The sequence below is a fragment of the Odontomachus brunneus genome, unplaced genomic scaffold (genome assembly GCF_010583005.1).
Source record: "Odontomachus brunneus isolate Ranch 3 - 2012 unplaced genomic scaffold, Obru_v1 Obru_scaffold_004, whole genome shotgun sequence".
In the NCBI taxonomy this organism is placed as follows: domain Eukaryota; kingdom Metazoa; phylum Arthropoda; class Insecta; order Hymenoptera; family Formicidae; genus Odontomachus; species Odontomachus brunneus.
In genome coordinates, this window is record NW_022639454.1 from 128,458 (window position 1) to 147,299 (window position 18,842).

The 18,842-nt window shown below is 40.3% G+C and overlaps 3 protein-coding genes across 12 annotated transcripts in view; 1 reads left to right on the forward strand and 2 right to left on the reverse strand.

Annotated features, from left to right (window-relative positions):
- The first annotated feature begins 1,266 nt into the window (after positions 1-1,266).
- On the forward strand, positions 1,267-11,749 carry LOC116846954 (myotubularin-related protein 2). Of its 3 annotated transcripts, XM_032821416.1 has the most exons (14): positions 1,267-1,423; positions 1,905-2,118; positions 2,205-2,312; positions 2,531-2,983; positions 3,123-3,570; positions 3,637-3,812; positions 3,893-4,000; positions 4,104-4,288; positions 4,354-4,558; positions 4,667-6,019; positions 6,104-6,311; positions 6,402-7,966; positions 8,107-8,189; positions 10,798-11,749. In XM_032821416.1, exons 2-10 carry the CDS (start codon positions 1,993-1,995, stop codon positions 4,817-4,819), a joined length of 1,962 nt encoding a protein of 653 aa, XP_032677307.1. In that variant the 5' UTR covers positions 1,267-1,423; positions 1,905-1,992; the 3' UTR covers positions 4,820-6,019; positions 6,104-6,311; positions 6,402-7,966; positions 8,107-8,189; positions 10,798-11,749. The 3 variants fall into 3 exon arrangements, with proteins under 3 accessions (XP_032677307.1, XP_032677325.1, XP_032677316.1); XM_032821425.1 differs by lacking the exons at positions 1,267-1,423; positions 8,107-8,189; positions 10,798-11,749 and adding an exon at positions 1,480-1,824 and having other exon boundaries at positions 6,402-6,968; XM_032821434.1 differs by lacking the exons at positions 2,205-2,312; positions 8,107-8,189; positions 10,798-11,749 and having other exon boundaries at positions 6,402-6,968.
- On the reverse strand, positions 5,167-10,930 carry LOC116846924 (nose resistant to fluoxetine protein 6-like). The gene is made up of 14 exons (XM_032821322.1): positions 10,781-10,930; positions 10,398-10,677; positions 8,925-9,169; positions 7,784-7,977; positions 7,582-7,697; positions 7,226-7,477; positions 6,940-7,153; positions 6,632-6,797; positions 6,473-6,552; positions 6,276-6,371; positions 6,077-6,206; positions 5,815-5,989; positions 5,536-5,678; positions 5,167-5,459 (listed from the first exon to the last, which is right to left on the reverse strand). The coding sequence occupies exons 2-14, from the start codon at positions 10,627-10,629 to the stop codon at positions 5,334-5,336; spliced, it is 2,169 nt and encodes a 722-aa protein (XP_032677213.1). The 5' UTR covers positions 10,630-10,677; positions 10,781-10,930; the 3' UTR covers positions 5,167-5,333.
- Positions 11,750-13,559: 1,810 nt separating the features above from the next.
- LOC116846929 (protein FAM102B) overlaps positions 13,560-18,842 on the reverse strand; it is a 55,640-nt gene continuing 50,357 nt past the window's right edge. For 5 of the 8 annotated variants that reach the window (XM_032821345.1, XM_032821386.1, XM_032821376.1 and 2 more), the window contains exons 10-11: positions 17,509-17,714; positions 17,287-17,405 (exon numbers count right to left, since the gene is read on the reverse strand). In XM_032821345.1, coding sequence (XP_032677236.1) covers positions 17,287-17,405; positions 17,509-17,714 — 325 coding nt within the window. Of the gene's footprint in view, positions 17,406-17,508; positions 17,715-18,842 lie in introns of all 8 variants that reach the window. The other 3 variants (XM_032821394.1, XM_032821403.1, XM_032821336.1) reach the window with 1 other exon arrangement.

Genomic DNA, 18,842 nt, shown 5'->3' on the forward strand with positions numbered 1-18,842 from the left:
CTAAAGTTTGGTGGATGTTCTATTACTGCGCGCATTGTCGACTCTCATTATGAATATTTTTTACAACTTTTTAATAATTACTTATAATTTAATAAGTGTCTAGCTTATTTTGTACACATTTTAACAGTTGGAGAGCTGGAAATTCTATTTAAACTCTTCAATATGTATAATCGATAATGTATAGCATTCCAAAGACAACTTTTCCGCGACGATAATTCCGCGTTCTGTTTGGAAAAGGACTATTAGTCTTTCTGACATGGAAATTTTACTCTCTCTAGCGACTCGAAGACTCTACGATGACATTAGACTATCAAGTAAGACTCAGTGCTTATCGATCGGTTTACAAATTGCGTTTAACGCCCAGAGACGCGACCGCCTATCGGTACGAATAACAAGCAACGAGCACAGTCTGGACGTAATCCGATTTGACACTTAATAAGATTTAGGCATCCCGGAATCCGTACGATACGTACGGATGTAATCGCATTTATGCGCCAAAGGAAAAGGCACACGCTCTCCTCCGTACATGGGAAACTTGTCGGAGCTGAAACGACGTACCGTCGTTTTCACGATCTGCGTTCATTATACGATATTATGCGTATCGCAATCAATTCGCTCATTATCGAAGTTTATTTTCCGGCACCAAATTCAGAGAGTCTCAAGACGCGCTATTGTCGAAACTGCTCGATCTCTCAACTTGCTAAATTTCTTTAGCGGTACAGGTAATCATTTTTCCACGGTGAAGAAACCCAAAATCGCATGGTATCTCACAGATTGATCCTGTTTTCTTTCTTTTTTTTTTTAATCGCGTTAGATCGGATTTTGTATGAAATTTTGCACACTCTCAAGTGACTATTCTTTTAAATTTAAAGAATGAGAAACATTTATGTGAAAGCTGAAATTGCGATTTCTTGCTAATCACACCTAGCATGCGTCGAAATTTTCAATCTCGTTGGTACACGGGCCGTGTATTTTAAAATATTATCTAGAATCATTAATTTTGGAAATGTTTTTCACTCGCACAGTTCCACGCGGTCGGAAGTGAAAATAATCATTTTCGACGCAAGTGTGTCAGGTGTATGATTTCCCGTTGCACCGAAGCCGAGAGGGAAATATTTCGAGCAATTTATAAATAATGCAGTATCTGGCAAATATTCTTAATTTCTACAAGTTTGTTTTTTTTATAAAAAAAGAGTTTTGCTTACTTTCTCTGTTACTCTCGTATTTTCCGAAACAATCCTCAACAAAGTTATCCTTGACACGCAGCTTCGAACAGGTGTATCGTGCACGTGGATCCGAAGGACACCGAAGACAACGTCATCTGCCGACAGTTTCTTGCAAGATGGCCGCGTCTGTCAAATGCAACTTCCACTGACAGCAGCGAACGCCACAGGATATATTGCACGAGTACGCACGGAACAAGGTTCGTATTCTATCCATGTTACGGATGTGAACGTGCTCGATATTTTTGCGTACTTTGGAGAGCAATAAAGTGGCTCGTATAGTCTTGGGCGTGGTGCGGCACGAATCACTCTCAATTTCATTTGTATCGGTTTCTCCTTTTTTTTATTGTAATTTTTTGTAAAACTTCGTTCTATCGCGTATACAATCAGGTTCTTAATTTCTTTGTAACAATTTTCATACAATTTTTGTCTCGCGTGCACCTTGCGAATTTCTTGAGGTTATGTTACAGAGATTGGACAGTTAGAATATGTCTAAATGTTTACTATTGCAAATATATTTGAAAGTGCACGAACAATTGGTCCAATTGTCGAGTTTAAACAATCAAGTTCAAATCTTGACCTAACATTTGTTAAGTAACTGGTGCGTGATGAGTGGTCGATGACACAAGAAATATACAAAAATTTGGAAACTTCAGAATATCCTGTATTGATTGTTCGCAGGTTTGGAAAGATCTACCCAATGTTGGCAAACACAAGAATGTTGTTGCAACAAAAGTAGAAGGACTTGGGACTATTCTCGATATCAAGTATGGAAAAGAGACACAGTGCGGAACTTCTTAGTGTGGAGCAGAACAATTCCAAGAATGCCAGCTCAGATTCCCTTAACTCAGACAGCAAAAGCAGTTCGCTCAACTCAAAAATGGGCCAGGAATCGGTAAGATTGAGTGTTTGTTGGATCGAAATCAAATTAACTGGTGTGGCATATTTTTACATACCAAACTGCAAATGGATCCTCTTTAGGAGAGCTGGGAGAAAGCATCACATTCGAAAAGCTTTTCTTCAACCTCCACTTCAACAGATAATAATATAGTCTCTACTTTGGAGGCTAAAAGAGATAATCAAGTAAAAGTGAGTTTGTGACAAACTTTTGAGCGTAGCACAGTTTTGGTTTTTACATATGCGATTGTGGCATCCTTCATTTATTTGAATATCGATGAATGAAATTCAGTTCTACTTTATATCTCATCACTTTTACTTTGCGACACGTTTGTCGCTGCACCACCCGTTGAATCGCTTTCTCTTGCATGATGTTTGTAGCTAGCCAGTTATTCCGTTATTTTGATTAGAATTTGTCTGGAGGAGACACGGGACCGCCACTTTTGAACGGAGAACGAGTGCAAGGCATCGCGCACGAAGTAACCTACCTGTGTCCTTACTCGGGACCCGCCAGAGGAATCCTTAGTGTCACGAATTACAAGCTCCATTTCCGTAGTATAGATCGAGAAACGCCTTATGTCGTTGAAGTGCCGTTGGGTGTCGTTAGCCGAATCGAAAAGGTCGGCGGTGCGTCTAGCAGAGGAGAGAACTCTTATGGGATCGAAGTGTTTTGTAAAGATATGAGGAATCTCAGATTTGCCCACAAACAGGAGAATCATTCCAGACGAGACGTTTTCGAGAAGCTGCAACAGTATTCCTTTCCATTGTCACACAAGTTACCTCTATTCGCCTTTGAGTACTCCGAGACTTTCTCCGAAAATGGTTGGAACGTTTACGAGCCTATAGCGGAGCTAAAAAGAATGGTATGTAATAGATAGAACCCGATTTATAGAATTATTGCTTTGCAAGTAAACATAAAGCAAAGATATGCGGAAGATGCGATTTTAATGCGATTTGTCTCGATGCAATTCTCGATATCGTTTTCGTGTTGTTGCGTTTCAGGGTGTAAATAATGACATGTGGAAAATATCGAAAATCAACGACACGTATTCGCTGTGCGACAGTTATCCGGCAGTCTGGGCGGTACCTGCCGCAGCGACTGACGAGGATCTTCAAGCGTCTGCGGGATTTAGGAGTAGAGGTAGACTTCCGGTTCTCTCTTGGATTCATCAAGAAAGTCAAGCGACGATAACTCGCTGCGCTCAGCCATTAGTGGGTGTTGGCGGTAAGCGAAGTCGCGAAGACGAAAGGTACGTCCAACTCATAATGGACGCAAACGCGCAGAGCCACAAGCTTTTCATCATGGATGCTCGGCCGATGCCAAATGCGATAGCGAACAAAGCGAAAGGCGGCGGATACGAAAGCGAAGACGCTTATCAGAACGCGGAGTTAGTCTTTCTTGATATTCACAACATTCACGTCATGAGGGAGAGCCTTAGGAAATTAAAAGGTTTGTTGTTACAAAGTTCCGTCCTGTCGCGTTTCACTAACTTTTACTAACAGCCGATGTTTTCAGAATTATGTTTCCCTACAATCGACGAGGCTCGATGGTTATCGGGCATAGAATCGACAATGTGGCTTAAACATATCAAATGTGTTCTCGCTGGAGCTGTGAGAATCGTGGACAAAGTGGAGAATCACAAGACTTCTGTCCTGGTTCACTGTTCCGACGGTTGGGACCGAACGGCGCAAGTAATAATAGTTGTTTACTTTGAAATCGCGATGTCGTAATCTTGTATCTGTACTTACTATATTATTATTGTCCCGTTTAGCTCACTGCTCTCGCAATGTTGATGTTAGATCCGTACTACAGAACGGTCAAGGGATTCGAGGTTCTAATAGAAAAAGAGTGGCTCAGTTTTGGACACAAGTTTCAACAGGTACCTTCGTGCAGAATTTGATCCGAGTCATACAAGTCATTGCATATTATGTGAAATATCTCTTAACGTATATATTATGGCTTCCTTTCTTTCCTCTTTATAGAGGATAGGCCACGGAGATGAACATCACAGCGATGCGGACAGATCGCCGGTGTTTTTACAATTTATCGACTGTGTTTGGCAGATAACCCGGCAGTTTCCTAACGCTTTCGAGTTCAACGAACACTTCCTAATCACCATTCTCGATCATCTCTACTCTTGCAGATTCGGCACGTTTTTATTTAGCAGGTACATATAGACACACATATTTATCTTGTACCGTTTGAGTAAATAAGTAATATTATCGTTTGCAGTGAACGTGAAAGAGCGCAAGAGCAGGTGAAACAGAGAACCGTCGCCCTCTGGTCGTATACCAACAATCAACTACCTCTTTACTTGAATCCACTATATCGATCCGGTCCCAATTATCAGCTTGTCCTGATGCCGATTGCCAGCATGCGTTACATCAAGCCATGGAAGAGTCTCTACTGCAGATGGAATCCCAGTATGCGACAACAGGTACTATCTAAACTCACCTTGACAAATAGAATTTTTTGAAATTCCTTGAATTCCTTGAAAACACGCACGTAAGTTCGTCTCTCTCTCTCTCTCTCTATCTGTTTCAAGGACCCTGTCTATCAAAGAACAAGGGAGCTTCTAGTCTTGAAAGAGCAACTGGAGAAACAGTTGGAGGAAGGTCGACGCGAACAAGCCTCGCGAGCGAATCGATCTCTGACCTCGCCGGCGCCACCGAGGATACATTCCCCGGTTCACTCATAGCGCTGCGGGAAACCCGACCGTCTGATGATTTGTAGTTTTGTAAATGAGCTGTAAACTTGATCCACTCCTTTGAGCCAGTACAAGATGTTTGATTGACTGAACTTCGCTTGGATGTACACGATACGCCCACTCGATAAAGGTCGATTTAAAATCACGCGCAAACGAGCGTCTTTGTAGTTCAGTTAATTAATCGCATACATAACCGGTATATATACGTAATATTCCTTCTCCACACGTAACTATATACCGATTATAATATCGATACGCTTATCCTACGAATATGCTCCATCGAGCCAGGTCTCGCACAATTAATTATTAATATTAAACGTGTGATATGAAACGAATGATTGTATCGCCGTAAAGCCGATTTTATTTTATTGGAGACACCACTTCTCAGACGCACAAGACTAAGTGATTAAACTAATTACAAAGCTATGCTAATGCGTTGCTATATTGCGGTATTGGTATTGCGATCACGTCCGCAAAATTTATGAATGAGATTGTCTCGCACATCTCATTTTTTTATGCCGCGAGACTGAGCCAACTTTTGCGTTAGCGATATATACGGAGCCTCTGACATTAAAGACAACGCGTAAGCGCAAAAATAAGTAATTACTAAGTTCCCAAGAAACATGGTACACTAGAAAAGAAAAATTAGAGCAATGAGCTTATCCCTTGAATTAAGATTGAGGCTTTAAGGATTTGGATTCACTCACCGCAGTCAGAAAGTTCAAATGATCGGCCGATTCACTGTACAAGTGAATCGAGTTTATGATGAAAGGATTTAAAAGGTAAGCGCAGTAAGTGAGTCTACTTAAAGGTATCCAACCTCTGAACGACAACAACTGATTGACTATGCCTGTAAGAAGTGTGTTTGAATATTAGAATAGTTTCTTCAATAATTTATAGCGTGCTGCAAAGCTTGCTGAAGAGAAGAGCTTATAAAGATCGAAACGAACAAGTTTCGCGCGAGTTCAACATAAGATTAATCTTACCTCCGTGTTTAGTGTAACACGCTATTAAAATCCATGCCAGACCTATCGCCCAGACCGTCCTGCTCAGTCCAACGTAAAAGGCAGTGGCGAGAACAGATATGTATCGCTCGCACAAGCCGAACAATACGGAAACGTTGCAAGCGCTACCAAGACACCAACACAAAATTACAGTCCTCTGGAAAATGCACGCCACTTTTAAAATATTGTACTCCAACTTTTTGTCGAACTTTCGTGAAAGTATATCATCAATTATATACTTTACCCTTTTTAAGACCAATTTTTTGTTCAGTTTTAGCGCAAGGTAAGCAGTAATCATTCCGATGATGTAAGGACCTATTCTAGTCCACGGCGAGTAGTACAGGATATTCTGGAGTCTATACTGTTCGTCCAGCCTGCAAACGACAAAAGACACGCGCATTTAATCAATCCCACGATTAATAAGACACTTTTCTCAAACTTACGTCGGGACGTATTCATTAGCGTATGATATATAACCGGTGAGTACAATCGTGCCTATCAGAAGAGTGCATAGTATGACAACGGCCGTGTAAAAGTATCTGAAACTCACAAGCTATGTATTTGTTCAGACACAACGTACGGAGCACGACGTCGGAGCACGATAGCGTTAAAATATCGTGCCGCAAGTCGGTCAACTTACATAGTCAACAAAATCAATAGGATCAAGCCGATTACGAAATATTGCGTGTCATTGGAAAGGTACCAACTCCAAGACATGCACTGCAAGAGTAAAAATTCGTTAATAAAACGTTACGCACACACGCGAGCGTAATCTTGAAGCCGATTGAATTGTCCGTACCATCGAGTTATGGTCGAAGAGATTATTTATGTACAAAAGATTTCTCCACCAGTATTTGGCGCATGTCTCGTGCGGTCTTTCGTTCATGTAAAACTGCGAGGTCCTGCTGTACCAGGACGAATTCAAGTATACTATTCCTATCGTCATCATATAAGGAGGTGTTAGCCTTAAAATGAATTTTTAAATATGAAAGAAGGAACATTATTATATAATATTCGATTTTTACGTTTATCTCTTGTATATTTTCTTGTCTTGCTTATTATCGTACTGTTTATTGTCCGGACGAATTGAGATAACGAACAACATACCGGATAAATCTTCTCGTTACGACGACAAAGAACTCGTTCAGCTTCGCCGCGTAATTAATCGGCTTATTATACGTTTTACCCATTGATTTCTCCAGATATAAATAAGCGAGTAAAAATCCGCTGATGAAAAAGAAAGTATCGACCGCTAACGTTGAATTGCTGATTACTTGAGTGGCGAAGCCCTCGCTCATTCTCATAATCCATGCTCTGTTATCTACAAAATAAATTTCGTTAAACGCAAAAGATGCGCATATATGGATGGATTAAGAAAATCTCGTTTTCTTACCGAAATAATCCATCGTGTAAAATATGGTATGGATCATGATCATCCAAGTCATGCCTATAAATCTCAAGCCGTGAATGACGGATATCGAACTGCTGTTCATTGTTGTGCCGAATATAAATTTCGTGTTTGTGTAAACGGAGAAGCATATCAATACTTGTTCGAGTTTACTTTCTTTGCGTAGAGACATTAGTTCCGCGTCTTCTGGCACATCTTTCGAGTTATTCGTATCACAATCCAATATCTTTAGTGGCACTGATACGAAAAATGATTAGTCCATTATATATATATGAGAAATGTAACGCAGTTTCTTGTTAAATTACAGAAGAAACGAAAAGTATTTCGAGGAAAATACTTACGAGTCGTATTATCGCTATATGTGCGAAGGTTTTTCGCTTTCAAGTATTTTTGATGCACGAATATATCGTATATCGTTCCGATTAACATCAAGGTCCAAGTAAACACCAATACAAATCTGCAACTCAGAAAATTGTAACTTTATGCTGTAGTGAAACCACCCACTAATTTCTCTCTCGCGAACATATATTTTAAATAACGTACCCGATGAAAAATACTGCACCATTGAATAACCATTGATTATCTTCTTTCAGATCTTTGACTTCAATCAATCTAAAGTCCGCGGAGTAAAGGCCACCGATCAAAAGAGTTCTGTCACGAAATATTCTCTTCAAAATGAAGCTTAGATTGTTCGTGGAGCAGGATGCCGGTAAACAGAGACCGAGAGTAATTAAATCCTGATTAAATAGAAGTTTTTGTACAATGCATCTCTTGATATGTTTATTTCGGCTTATTTTTATTTATAAACCGGATATTCCCTGAATGAGTTGCTATCGAATTGCATGTGATTTTTTTTCTAATTTCAGAGAGAGAGAGAGAGAGAGAGAGAGAGAGAGAAACTCGCGTAAATTTATAAAAGTCCACACCTAATTTGACTGAAAATTAAGCGGTATGTCAACTTTAGTACACTATTTATAACTTTCTTCTTTTACGATTCGCAGCATTACATCATAAGGCTATCCCGTAAGGATTAAGTCACGCTGAACAGCATCTGGTTGCAGCCTCGACGTTGATTAGCGGTCAACCCTAATTGCTACGTTTTTCTCGCTCTGATTTTATAGGTATACGTATCGTTTAGAAAGGTGCAGCAAATTGACTATTTAGGATTGGCCAACACACGTCGTTGTTGCAATTCGAGTTTCACAAAATGAAAATCAAGAGATCTACGCAATGAACATAAAGAACATAATACCGACATAAGGGACAAACCGATGTACACATTGATGAATTACTTTAACTCGTCATCTTTATAGATATGAAGATTGAAGAATATACAAAAGATGGTCAGTCAAAGATAACAAATTAATCAAATATGTGACGGGGCTCTAAAATCTAAATAGATATGAGAATTGAAGAATACGACCATTAAGAGCCTAACTCGGTTATCGGTGCGACCAATAATATTATCTGCGGAAGGATCTCTCGTTGTTTGGGACAAGTCAAACGCCAAAATATTTTTCATTCAAAAACGTACGTGGTAAAACTATACCTTCTTTGTGCACAAACTGTCCTTAAATTCCCACTTGTAACAATGTTAAATTCCCCTTTACTCATTCCCATTATCCCAATTAGGCTTTTATCTTTGACTGTTTATCATTTGTTATTCTCGTGTTCGTTTACTTACGTCGTTAGGATATGTAACCTGGTACTGAAGAGTACTATTGTGCCTGAAATGAGCAACGAAGTAATTTATTTTGAAGGGCGGAAATTCCTCTCGTCGGTCGCGGTATAGCGTATTATTTAGCGTTTCACGTTCCGCCAGTTCCAAAGAATGTGAATTCATCGTGTCCTGACATTGGCTACGGCTGCCCAGCCAGAAATTATTTCCATAGAGAAAACCCGATTTAGGTTCGCCGTTTGAGTCTAGTACTTCGAAAATAGAAAAATAGGCGATCGTTATTATGGCAGAGAATGTAAAAAATCAACTATTAACTATGTAAATATATTGCATTGATCTTTTTTCGCTGAATTGTCTTATGTGATACGTATCGCGACGAATCGCGAACTTTCGCGTTTCTGTCTTATACAATGGCGTTACGACTATAACAGCGAGAAACGCCCAAAATTCTGCACGTAACATCTTACGGGGATATGTAAATTATGTGTATTTAACGCTGTGTGCCGAGTTAATGCATGTGTTTAAACGCTGATACGACACCTGGCGCGATTACGCCAGGTGGTTTCAAATCGCGCGATGCAGAGTCCTCGAAAAGAAATGAGAGAAAATCGCCGTGCACGCGCAACGGACACTTTTCCTTGGTCATATGACTGGGAAACTAGTTCCTTGTGTAACACGAAGAAAGTCGATTCGGCGAGCTGTTCTAACGAAAAATCACATATCTGACACAATCGCGATAATGCGCTTATGTAGAATAAGTGTTGCGTAATGAGTGATCAAATTACGTTCGGAATGTGACTTGAATGCTGCAACTCGAACAACTGGGTAGCATTCTCGTAATAGTAAGAATACGTTGCCGCAACGAGTCACCGATATAATAAATGACGCTTTTTGCTTTTCACAGACTCACAATTTTTAATTAGAGCAAGTCGCAAGTACGTAATGGGCGTATGTGTACGCGAGTGATGCTAAGAATTGAACGTGCCGGCAAAAAGATATGTATTTACATACTTTTTATATCAATTTTCCATTCCAATTTTTGGCAGTCTTTTCTGTCCGATTTAACATTTCAACTAAACTCAAAGGCTCTATGTTTGCAACACAAAATTAAGAATATAATATGAGAGTAGTGCTAATATAAGTCTCAAAGTAATGTAGAAGCGGCTCGCAGGTTGCGCGCGCGATGATGAGTTAAAAGAAGGGATAACGCTAGGCGGAGCGAATCGAGCGAAATATAGAACATGTGTTAAGTTTGAATTAAAATATAATCAGGTTCGCGCGAATTTGACGTGGTTTGACACTGAAAGCTTTGATTCACCGCGTACGTTAAAAGATCGTAAAACAATATTACCCTTCCATAATTATTTTTTATTTATAGCATCCAACGCACACGGGAGAAAGGGCTCTTACTGGTCTTATATCACACTTTTAATTAACGTTTGAATTTATTGTGTCCGAGTGATTGTGAATTTGACTAACCTTTCAGGCTCCATAATATCCGATGATCGACGGCGTTTCGAAATTCTCGTAATTCTTCCCTGCATGTCGTCGAATTGAGAAGATCGGCTCTCGAGGCGATGGTATAGGCGATAGTGTAGGCGGGTAGAAGGCGATTGTTCGTGTCGTTAGATATTTCATTTTGCTCGGTGGCACAAAATAACATGAGAATCACGCAGACATACGAGAAAAAGGAAAATTGCCAATGCAACATGATGAGTCTGATGTCTGTAGTCAAACGAACACTTTTGCTTTCCCGTCACTGCAAACACCGATATCGGTCGTAAAGTTTTTGAAATGCGATACAGAGCGAAGCGCTATTTTTTATTTATTTATTTATAACGAATTGTTTGCCAAGACTGAACGGAATGCTTTCTTGCAGGAAGAAACGTCGCTGAAGACCGCTGAAGATGCTGGCCGAAGCTGAGGACGAAACGTTCCTTCGGACTGTTCTCTATTCTCGCCGTTCAATTCTGTTTCTATGCAAATGTCAGTACAACATTTGGGAAGTTCCGTTCGCAGCTCCTGCTTTTGGGCTTGCACAATGCTGGAGCGCAATGATCAGCGAGATTCGACGACTGGGAGAGGACTGGGGAGCCCAATACAAGAAGTTTACGCTGACTCGAAGTGGAAAGCGAGGCGTCCTCGTCGTTGATGTCTTTAACGTCGCGCGACAGGACCCCACCACGTCATTTGTGTATGGGGTATCACTTCGCGTATGATGATCCACTGTATATGTCGAGTCCGCATGAATAATCGAATCGAGGAGAGGGAATAACGAAAAGATGTGTCCTTCGCTCTAGACACCTTTAAATTTCTATCTCGCATCTAGGATGCCCTGTGTTGACAAGTATAGTTATCGCTCAACTTCCAAAGTATTCCGCTGATGAATGCAGTACTTGAAGAGTATACTTTTTTTGTACATAGGTTAAACGAGAAAGCGTTATTACCTAAACGGAGTAGTGTCGAAACCGAGTAACGAGAATAGTGAGCATGCACAGACCCGTGCGTGATTGAAACACGCTCAGTGGTCTAAACAGTGGTCACAGGTCGCGGCGACGGGACGGAGACTTCTGTCCACGTAATCGAATACATAAACCGTGTCTTCTTGCTACTCATATGTATAATAAGAGCGTGTTTTCTTATTGCATAACGCAACAAGATTTCACCTGCCTTTTTTCGTCCTTCCCGAATGACGACATCCTGCCCGTTATTGTATCTGTTTTTACATACTCTGTATGAGAAAATTCAATTTGAATTGCGATCAATAGTGGTTTGCGAATGTTTAGTAATTACAAGCTACGACAAATTTAAAATAAAACGCCTGAACGCAATCCCGAACATTTTTTAAATACGAATATTTCATAAAACAAATATGTATGTATATGTGTATATTCTATATTGTAAAAGTTCAAGTATTTAGAAATTAAAACAGTACGTATGTCTAGAATCAGGAGATGTCTAGTGTCTGAGGATTGAATTTTTATCTTCAATCATAAAAATGATGTCGCAGTCAAGGTAAAAATTATCCAAATACGAGAGATCAGTTAAGACAATTAGCAAACGTTACGATATCGCATATGCTTTGTATCTAATCAATGTAGATGACAGAGATACAGAATTTCTATCTAAACTATTTGTGAAATTTAAATTTTATTTGTGAGATTTTAGCAAGAAAGTCTCTCTGTGGCGCCCATACAGATTAAGACCAGTTGCATTTCTTATAAAATTGAAAATGACTGTTGTATAGAGAAAAAAAAGACAAACGAATAATCTTCATACCTATCTAAATTTGCTTGTATATATTGCTAGAACGTTATTACTGTAAATTCTACATACCACAGATAGTTCTCTAGGAGATACAAAAGACAGCGTACTGTAGACTTGTGTTTTAGAGTTTTATCTCCAAAAAGATATCTTTTTGAATGTTACGGCTGGAAATTGTTAATTATTCCCAAAATTGCAAATCATGCATGACAAGTTTCGTAATACTGACTTCCACAAATGCAAAAAACCATCATAGTAGTTTTCTCATTTTAGTTAGTTCATTGGAACACGCGACATATAGATAAGATATATATACCCAGTAAACACTAAGTATCATCCATATTACAGTGTCAGCTCAATTATATGGTATATTATATTATGTAACTGTTACTTTGTTATATAACAAAGTAACAGTTACGTAATATACCATATAATTGAGCTGACATTGTAACATTGATGATACTTTGTGTTTACTGGGTATCCTAATAAAAATACTTATCGTAACATCGATGTCGTAATAAACCGATAAAATTAATAATAATATAATAATAATCTATGAAATAAACAATAAAAATAGGCAGGTATGAAAAATTTGCTCCCGTCGATCGTATCAAACTTATGCAATCGATTACAAATATACTTGTAAATAAGTATGGCGGAATGCTAACTAGATGTTGCATTAAAAACGCGTAGATTTTGTCTTTGTGTTTTGTAATAATATTATTTTTTACATTTATTTTCGATGTGATCTATTTTACTGGATTATGGTGTTATGAGATATCTGCGGCGCAAGCCACGAAAATAAAGCTCCGTGCGCCCGTTCTGTAGAAATATATCGCTTCAGGATTGCGGAAGCGCTGAAAAACGAGCAATCGTGGTGTGCCTTTCACCAAAAACCTGTTCTCATCCGATTGGGATCGCGTTTGTTATCTTCAGGGAGCCAATTGCATTCGTTTTTATGGCGATCCAAGTGCCGACCGATCGTACCGTGAAAGCGCTCGCATAACGAGCGCATAATATAACGCGTGTCGGTGTCTCTCGCAACGGATGTGTTACGTCAACATTGCGGATCTGTCCATACGGCAGAGAAAGTATAATACCTTCGCTTCCTGATTCTAGACCATCGTTCTTCCGATTGATTATGTCCCGATGCGTGCCACTTAATAGCACGGCTAACAACATTACATTTTCCGATTCCTTCATTTCGCAAACCAGTTTTGATGATTGTACGATACATGTTATGCTAACTCGTTGCATTTTCTTATTGGTCTTTTTCCTTTTTCAGTTCAATCGCAAATGATGCTGTCGTACAGCGATACTTGCTTAAGAGCAACACGCGACGAGAAGGACTCTACGAGTGATCAAAACACGAGAATATGGTTTTTAAGATGTTATATTATCAGCACATGGAAGTTTCGTAATCATCTGACAAAGTAAAGAATAGACGAAATATCAACAATTGTGTAAATCAGGAAGGGTGGCGTCACGGAGCGCGACCCGCGGCTGCCACTTCCGCGAATGAAAGTAAAAGTCGTTACAATACAATTAATAATACAGGTAATAACGGTATCTATCGTTACAATATCATAAAATATCACAACATTAATATCTGCCGGGCAACGAAACGACCGCGGTTTTCTGCAAATGTGTTTTTCTTTCTCTCTCTCTCTCTCTCTCTCTCTCTCCTTTTTTTTTAAATTTTTATCGACGAACGGGTGAACACGTGCGTTGTCGTCGCGACGCCTCGGATCGCCGTGGTAACGAAAGAACGATATTCTACGCACTTTGTCTCTTAACGTGACGCGACGTACAAAAACGAGGAGTCGTTTGCGTCCCACTCGGGAGGAATACTCGTGCGAAGTATACCTCACCATGGGAGCTCTATCCAATAAATTAATTAATGTGAATCGACGCGCTTTTCGCTGCGATGGCTCCTGGCATATCGCGCGTATCTTATAAACAAAAGGATTGTCTCGAATGAAAAAATAGCCCTCGCACGTTCACGAGGAAGTTTATGAATCGACTTGCTTTTTAACTCACGACTACCGTGGTTGAGTGAGACTGGTGGCGAAGTAGCTTTCGGATCGATACTTTTTGTACTGTGATAAATTGGCAAAAAAGATTGATAATTATTATGCTTTGTAACGCTCTTTTTCAAAATAATCGCAAGTTGTCAAGTGTTTAAATTTATTTTTCTCAAGATGCGTATTTCTATTTCTGTCTTCTTCTATTTCTTCTGTTATTTTACTGGATTCAACTTGTTTGTAGTAGTCAAGAGTTAACTCGAAAGTCGTTGCGACGGGACTCGCGAGCGACACGATATAAATCGTAGTCCTATAAAATTGTGAGAGTGATATCGAACGGTATTCTCGAACGTTATCTAACAGGGGAATTCATAACAGTGATCCTTCTCTAGATGCAAATAAGAGAAACGTACCTTACTTTACATCTGCGCAATCGCAGATTTAGGGACTAAATTATCTCTGAAACAATCAACTTTGTTGAAAACATTTTCGTCTTGAAGACATTTAAAGCGTATCAAAATCGCGAGGGAACTGTTGTGAATTTCCTTGTAAGGAGAAACGTACGCGCGTAGAAAAAGAAAGGAAAACGCAGCGGAAAGGAACGTATTGATCTATTTATATACGAAAACGTACAACGTGATGCCTGCCTCTTATCAAACGTGTGATTCGCGTTGGAATATATCGATCTCCTGTCCGAATGTCGGCAATTTTATCACTTTTAATCGTTTATCCGATTAGCGCAATTAATGGACTCGATTTTCAAAATGGAACTCTACGAGAGTCTCGGAAATTCATAAGAAAGAGAAAAAGAGAGGAGAAGAAATGAAAGGAGAGGTGAGGAGGTGAGAAGAAGGGAAGAGAAGAGAGGAGAGGAGAGGAGAGGAGAGGAGAGGAGAGGAGAGGAGAGGAGAGAAGTGAAGAGAGGAGAGAAGAGCAAAAGAAAAGAGAGGAAAGGAGAGTCACTCGTTGCCCTCCAAACACGTCCGGATCCGTACGAGAAACTGTATCGGCGAGTTACTTCGGAGTGCCTCGAGGAAGCGTTTGTTTGTGCACGCAATTCAATCATCGACTTCATGCCCTTCTTTCTGCGATGAACCGCGAGGAGAAATGCTCTTAAACTACTCTTTCGGACCTCGCGGACATTGGAAGTACTCACTACTCTGCGACGATTCAGGCACACCTAAGCACGCGTTACTAACAAAACACTCTTTCATTTTTGCAGGCATTCGGAAACCTACGTATCTATCCGCACGCACGCACGCACATATACGCGCGCATACACACACGTACATCTGTTCGCATACTTTTTGATACACCGGCACAACGTACACTAGCAGTTATAGATTATTCGTTTACGGAAAGAAGGTATGTGTACAACACCAGCGATTTAGCTACGTAACAGATACTACAGCTATATATACAGATTACTATCGGGATAGCCGGGTCGAGCCGATCGAAGAGTCTGGCTGACCTCTGGAGAAGGTTCGACGAAATGGAGACCGATGTCTCCGTCGAGCTCGTTAACGTTAATTTAATAAAATAATGCTACATAAACTATTCAGTCGTGGAACATTTATATCGCACTGTACAGAGAACGCGGTTTTGTACATTAAGAAGAACGTTTCCAAATTCACTCCCTCAAAAGAATCAGCTGGTTTTGGAAGTACTTCGTCTAAGAGTTGCGATTGCTCAGGAAGCATCGAAGCTGTGCTACTCTCGAAATAAAGAGTGTCTCTTTTGAAGCGGAAATGTATTCAGATAATGAGATTACAGATGTTACACGTATATTCAGTCGTTTGCACAACGGCTCGCACATACTTTTTTTGATCAAGTTGAGGGAGCTCATTGAGAAATCAAAGCACTTTTATCCGTTAGGAAATAAAGGGTTACCATTTGATATACTGTCCGATTATCATGCAAGCTCGTGAGCAGTAGTTTGCAATCGTGTACAGACCGTCGTGTAAACGAGTGTATACTTACGAGTGTATCTTCCAACTATTCACTTGAACTCTCTCCGATTAACTGCACATGAAGGTTTCGAAAAAGTAAACCAAAGAACAAAAAGAAAAACTAAGAGAAAAATTACTTGCTCATAAGGCAGAAATGAATTGCCAATTGACAAAAAGTGTAAAATCGTAATCCAAAATCGGAATAACAGTAGAATATGATTTATCGACGTTTCTCGTTTGGTTGGAAATGCTTTCTCTCTCTCTCCCTCTCTCTCTCTCTCTCTCTCTCTCTCTGTGTGTGTGTCAAAGGTACTTTTATATAAAACTACGATACATAATATCTCAATTTAATATCCTTGTCTTCGTGCCCCGATCACGGTTTGCGTTTCGCACACGTTACACGTAAACGTAAGGTATCGTCGCCGTATTGCTATAAATAAAGTTGGCGCTTAAGTTTCGCTCGACATTACTCTCTCCATTGCAAAGTTTCGTCGGACCTTGACCGTGTTTCGTCTCGTCATTATCCTCTCGCATAACTATATTCCTTTACTACGTTCTGTATTTCCCCTCTCGATTAAACTTTATTGACTAACATTCCCCTCTTTTAAGTGAAGCACGCTCGACGAGGATTATCGTGCTTCCTTTACAGGGAAGAAAATATCTGCTTTTTAGAATTTTTGAGTTAGCTTCGGTAGCATGCGCCTGCTTGCTCGACGTCACTCTTACAAACGGCGATTATCTGTCTTCGTGTATTGCCTTTAGTTGCTTCGCACGTAGCGGGCACGTAGCGACGCCGCCGCGTGCAGATCCCGTTCGCTGCTTTCTCGAGTCTTTTCGAGCCTTGTGATACTCGAAGCGTCCGTCGTCTTGGAACGAACAGAAATCGTCGAAGCGCGTTGTTCGTGTACGCGGAGGAGAGCTACGATTTTTAAACGATCTAATAAGAATACGGGTACGATCTCGTTTGGCCGCTCCCCTCGTGTCGACGATTCCCTCGCCGCCCAACGCCGTCGTTCTCCTTCGTGACTACCGGGGCTCGTAGGCTTCGTAGACGAGCTCTGGCACCAGGGCCAACGAGAACGTAGCGCCGGTCTGTCTTGCGTATTGCCGTCTCGACGTGATGGCTTCGTGTTACCTGTTGTTCTCTTCCATCACTACCTGCTTGAACACACCGGGCATTTGACTCTTTACCTCGTGGCTGCCGAGCGCGGTCGTGCCGTCTTTCGCGATGAAGAGTTGAAGACCAGTTGCTGCAAAACACGTGCATTATCGTTTAATAGTTAAGTTGCAATTTATCCTTCTCTTATTTGTACTAATTCATTTTCAAGGCTTGTGGTCTGATGGAGAACATACTCTCGGAACTTTCGAGATCCGTCTGTTCCAAATTCGTTGCTTTGAGCAGCTCGTCGATAAGAGAATCAGGGTTCGGCCTGGTGACTTCGACTCTGCAGAGGATAGGATTACCAGTGCCGTCTTCCGCTTTTTTCCTGCGTTCCAGTGCGGCTTTGGCTCGGTCCAAGGACCCAGTTTCGCTGAGACCCGAACCGCCGGAAGGATTTCTGCGGGAAGAATATATAAATTACCGTCATGTTCATTGTGTGTACATCACGACATTGTATCGCGTGTTGAGCCGCGGGCACTGGCATAGAAAGTAAGAATCAATGCTACTATTATTAATCAATAAAATCAGAAGACTACAAAAGCCTCGGTTTACATTAATGACGCGTATAAAACCAATGTAATTTTTGCAATCATTAATATTTTTCCTTGCAACCCATTGATTATGTAGAGTACGAGAAACTAAATTGCCCCCTTTTTTTTTTATTTTAGATGACACCTAATCAATGGAGTAGAAATAATTACAACTTGTTCTCATTTCGCGCAATTAAAGTTGAAATTTAATCGATCGGTCTTTCCTTCGTCTTTGAATTCTCGATTCGAGCGGTTAAGTATGTTCAGAGTCGTGGAAAAACATATATTTCTAAAATATGAGGCCTCGAGACCTAAGATTTTCATTTTATTTCAATTTTATTGATTTTCTCGAATGTAGCAGTGTACAGTTACAAGTGACAAGCACAAGATGTACTAGAGCTGTACTTTATATATTACTGTGCAATTCGAGAGAGATTCCTTTAGGAGAGAAATGTAATCTCGAGTAACAAATTCCATGCCAGTGGATTGAAATTAATGTACACGACGCGTTCATCCGATAAAATTGGGGAAACACCGCGGTGTAACACAAGTGACAAAACATACAAGGGAATAAACGTGTCTTCGTCGTGCGGAAGTAGTAAGAATGTATAAACAAAGGAGACGACTCGTGCGAGACGATTAAACATACGCGTGGAGATACAGAGAAGGTTCATTAATTAAGCGAGAAAGGGAATAGAGAGAAGTTCATTTGGATCTTCGATCTAACGATATTAACGCTCAAATATTTACTTGCATTGTAAACAGTAAATTTGCAAGAGCTATCTGACACGGTACGTCCAAATAAACTCACTACGGATATTGTATCTATGCAGAAAAAGAAGAGAAAATGAAAAGTATTTCCGTGCGAAAATTGCGTGTTTGACAGATGCATGCGTCTCATGCGCGATAAGCGTGCAGAAAGCGTGAGCTTTTCGAATTAATCGCGAGGAAACGGGGTGTCGGTAGGAGAGAGAGAGAGAGAGAGAGAGAGAGAG

Coding starts and splice junctions, on each gene's coding strand:
- LOC116846954 (XM_032821416.1), top strand. CDS start 1,993: ATGGAAAAGAGACACAGTGCGGAACTTCTTAGTGTGGAGCAGAACAAT. Junction 2,119..2,204: donor CAAAAATGGGCCAGGAATCG/GTAAGATTGAGT, acceptor GATCCTCTTTAG/GAGAGCTGGGAGAAAGCATC. Junction 3,571..3,636: donor GAGCCTTAGGAAATTAAAAG/GTTTGTTGTTAC, acceptor CGATGTTTTCAG/AATTATGTTTCCCTACAATC.
- LOC116846924 (XM_032821322.1), bottom strand. CDS start 10,629: ATGTTGCATTGGCAATTTTCCTTTTTCTCGTATGTCTGCGTGATTCTC. Junction 7,978..8,924: donor AGGTTACATATCCTAACGAC/GTAAGTAAACGA, acceptor CTATTTAATCAG/GATTTAATTACTCTCGGTCT. Junction 5,460..5,535: donor ATTTGAACTTTCTGACTGCG/GTGAGTGAATCC, acceptor TTTCTTTTCTAG/TGTACCATGTTTCTTGGGAA.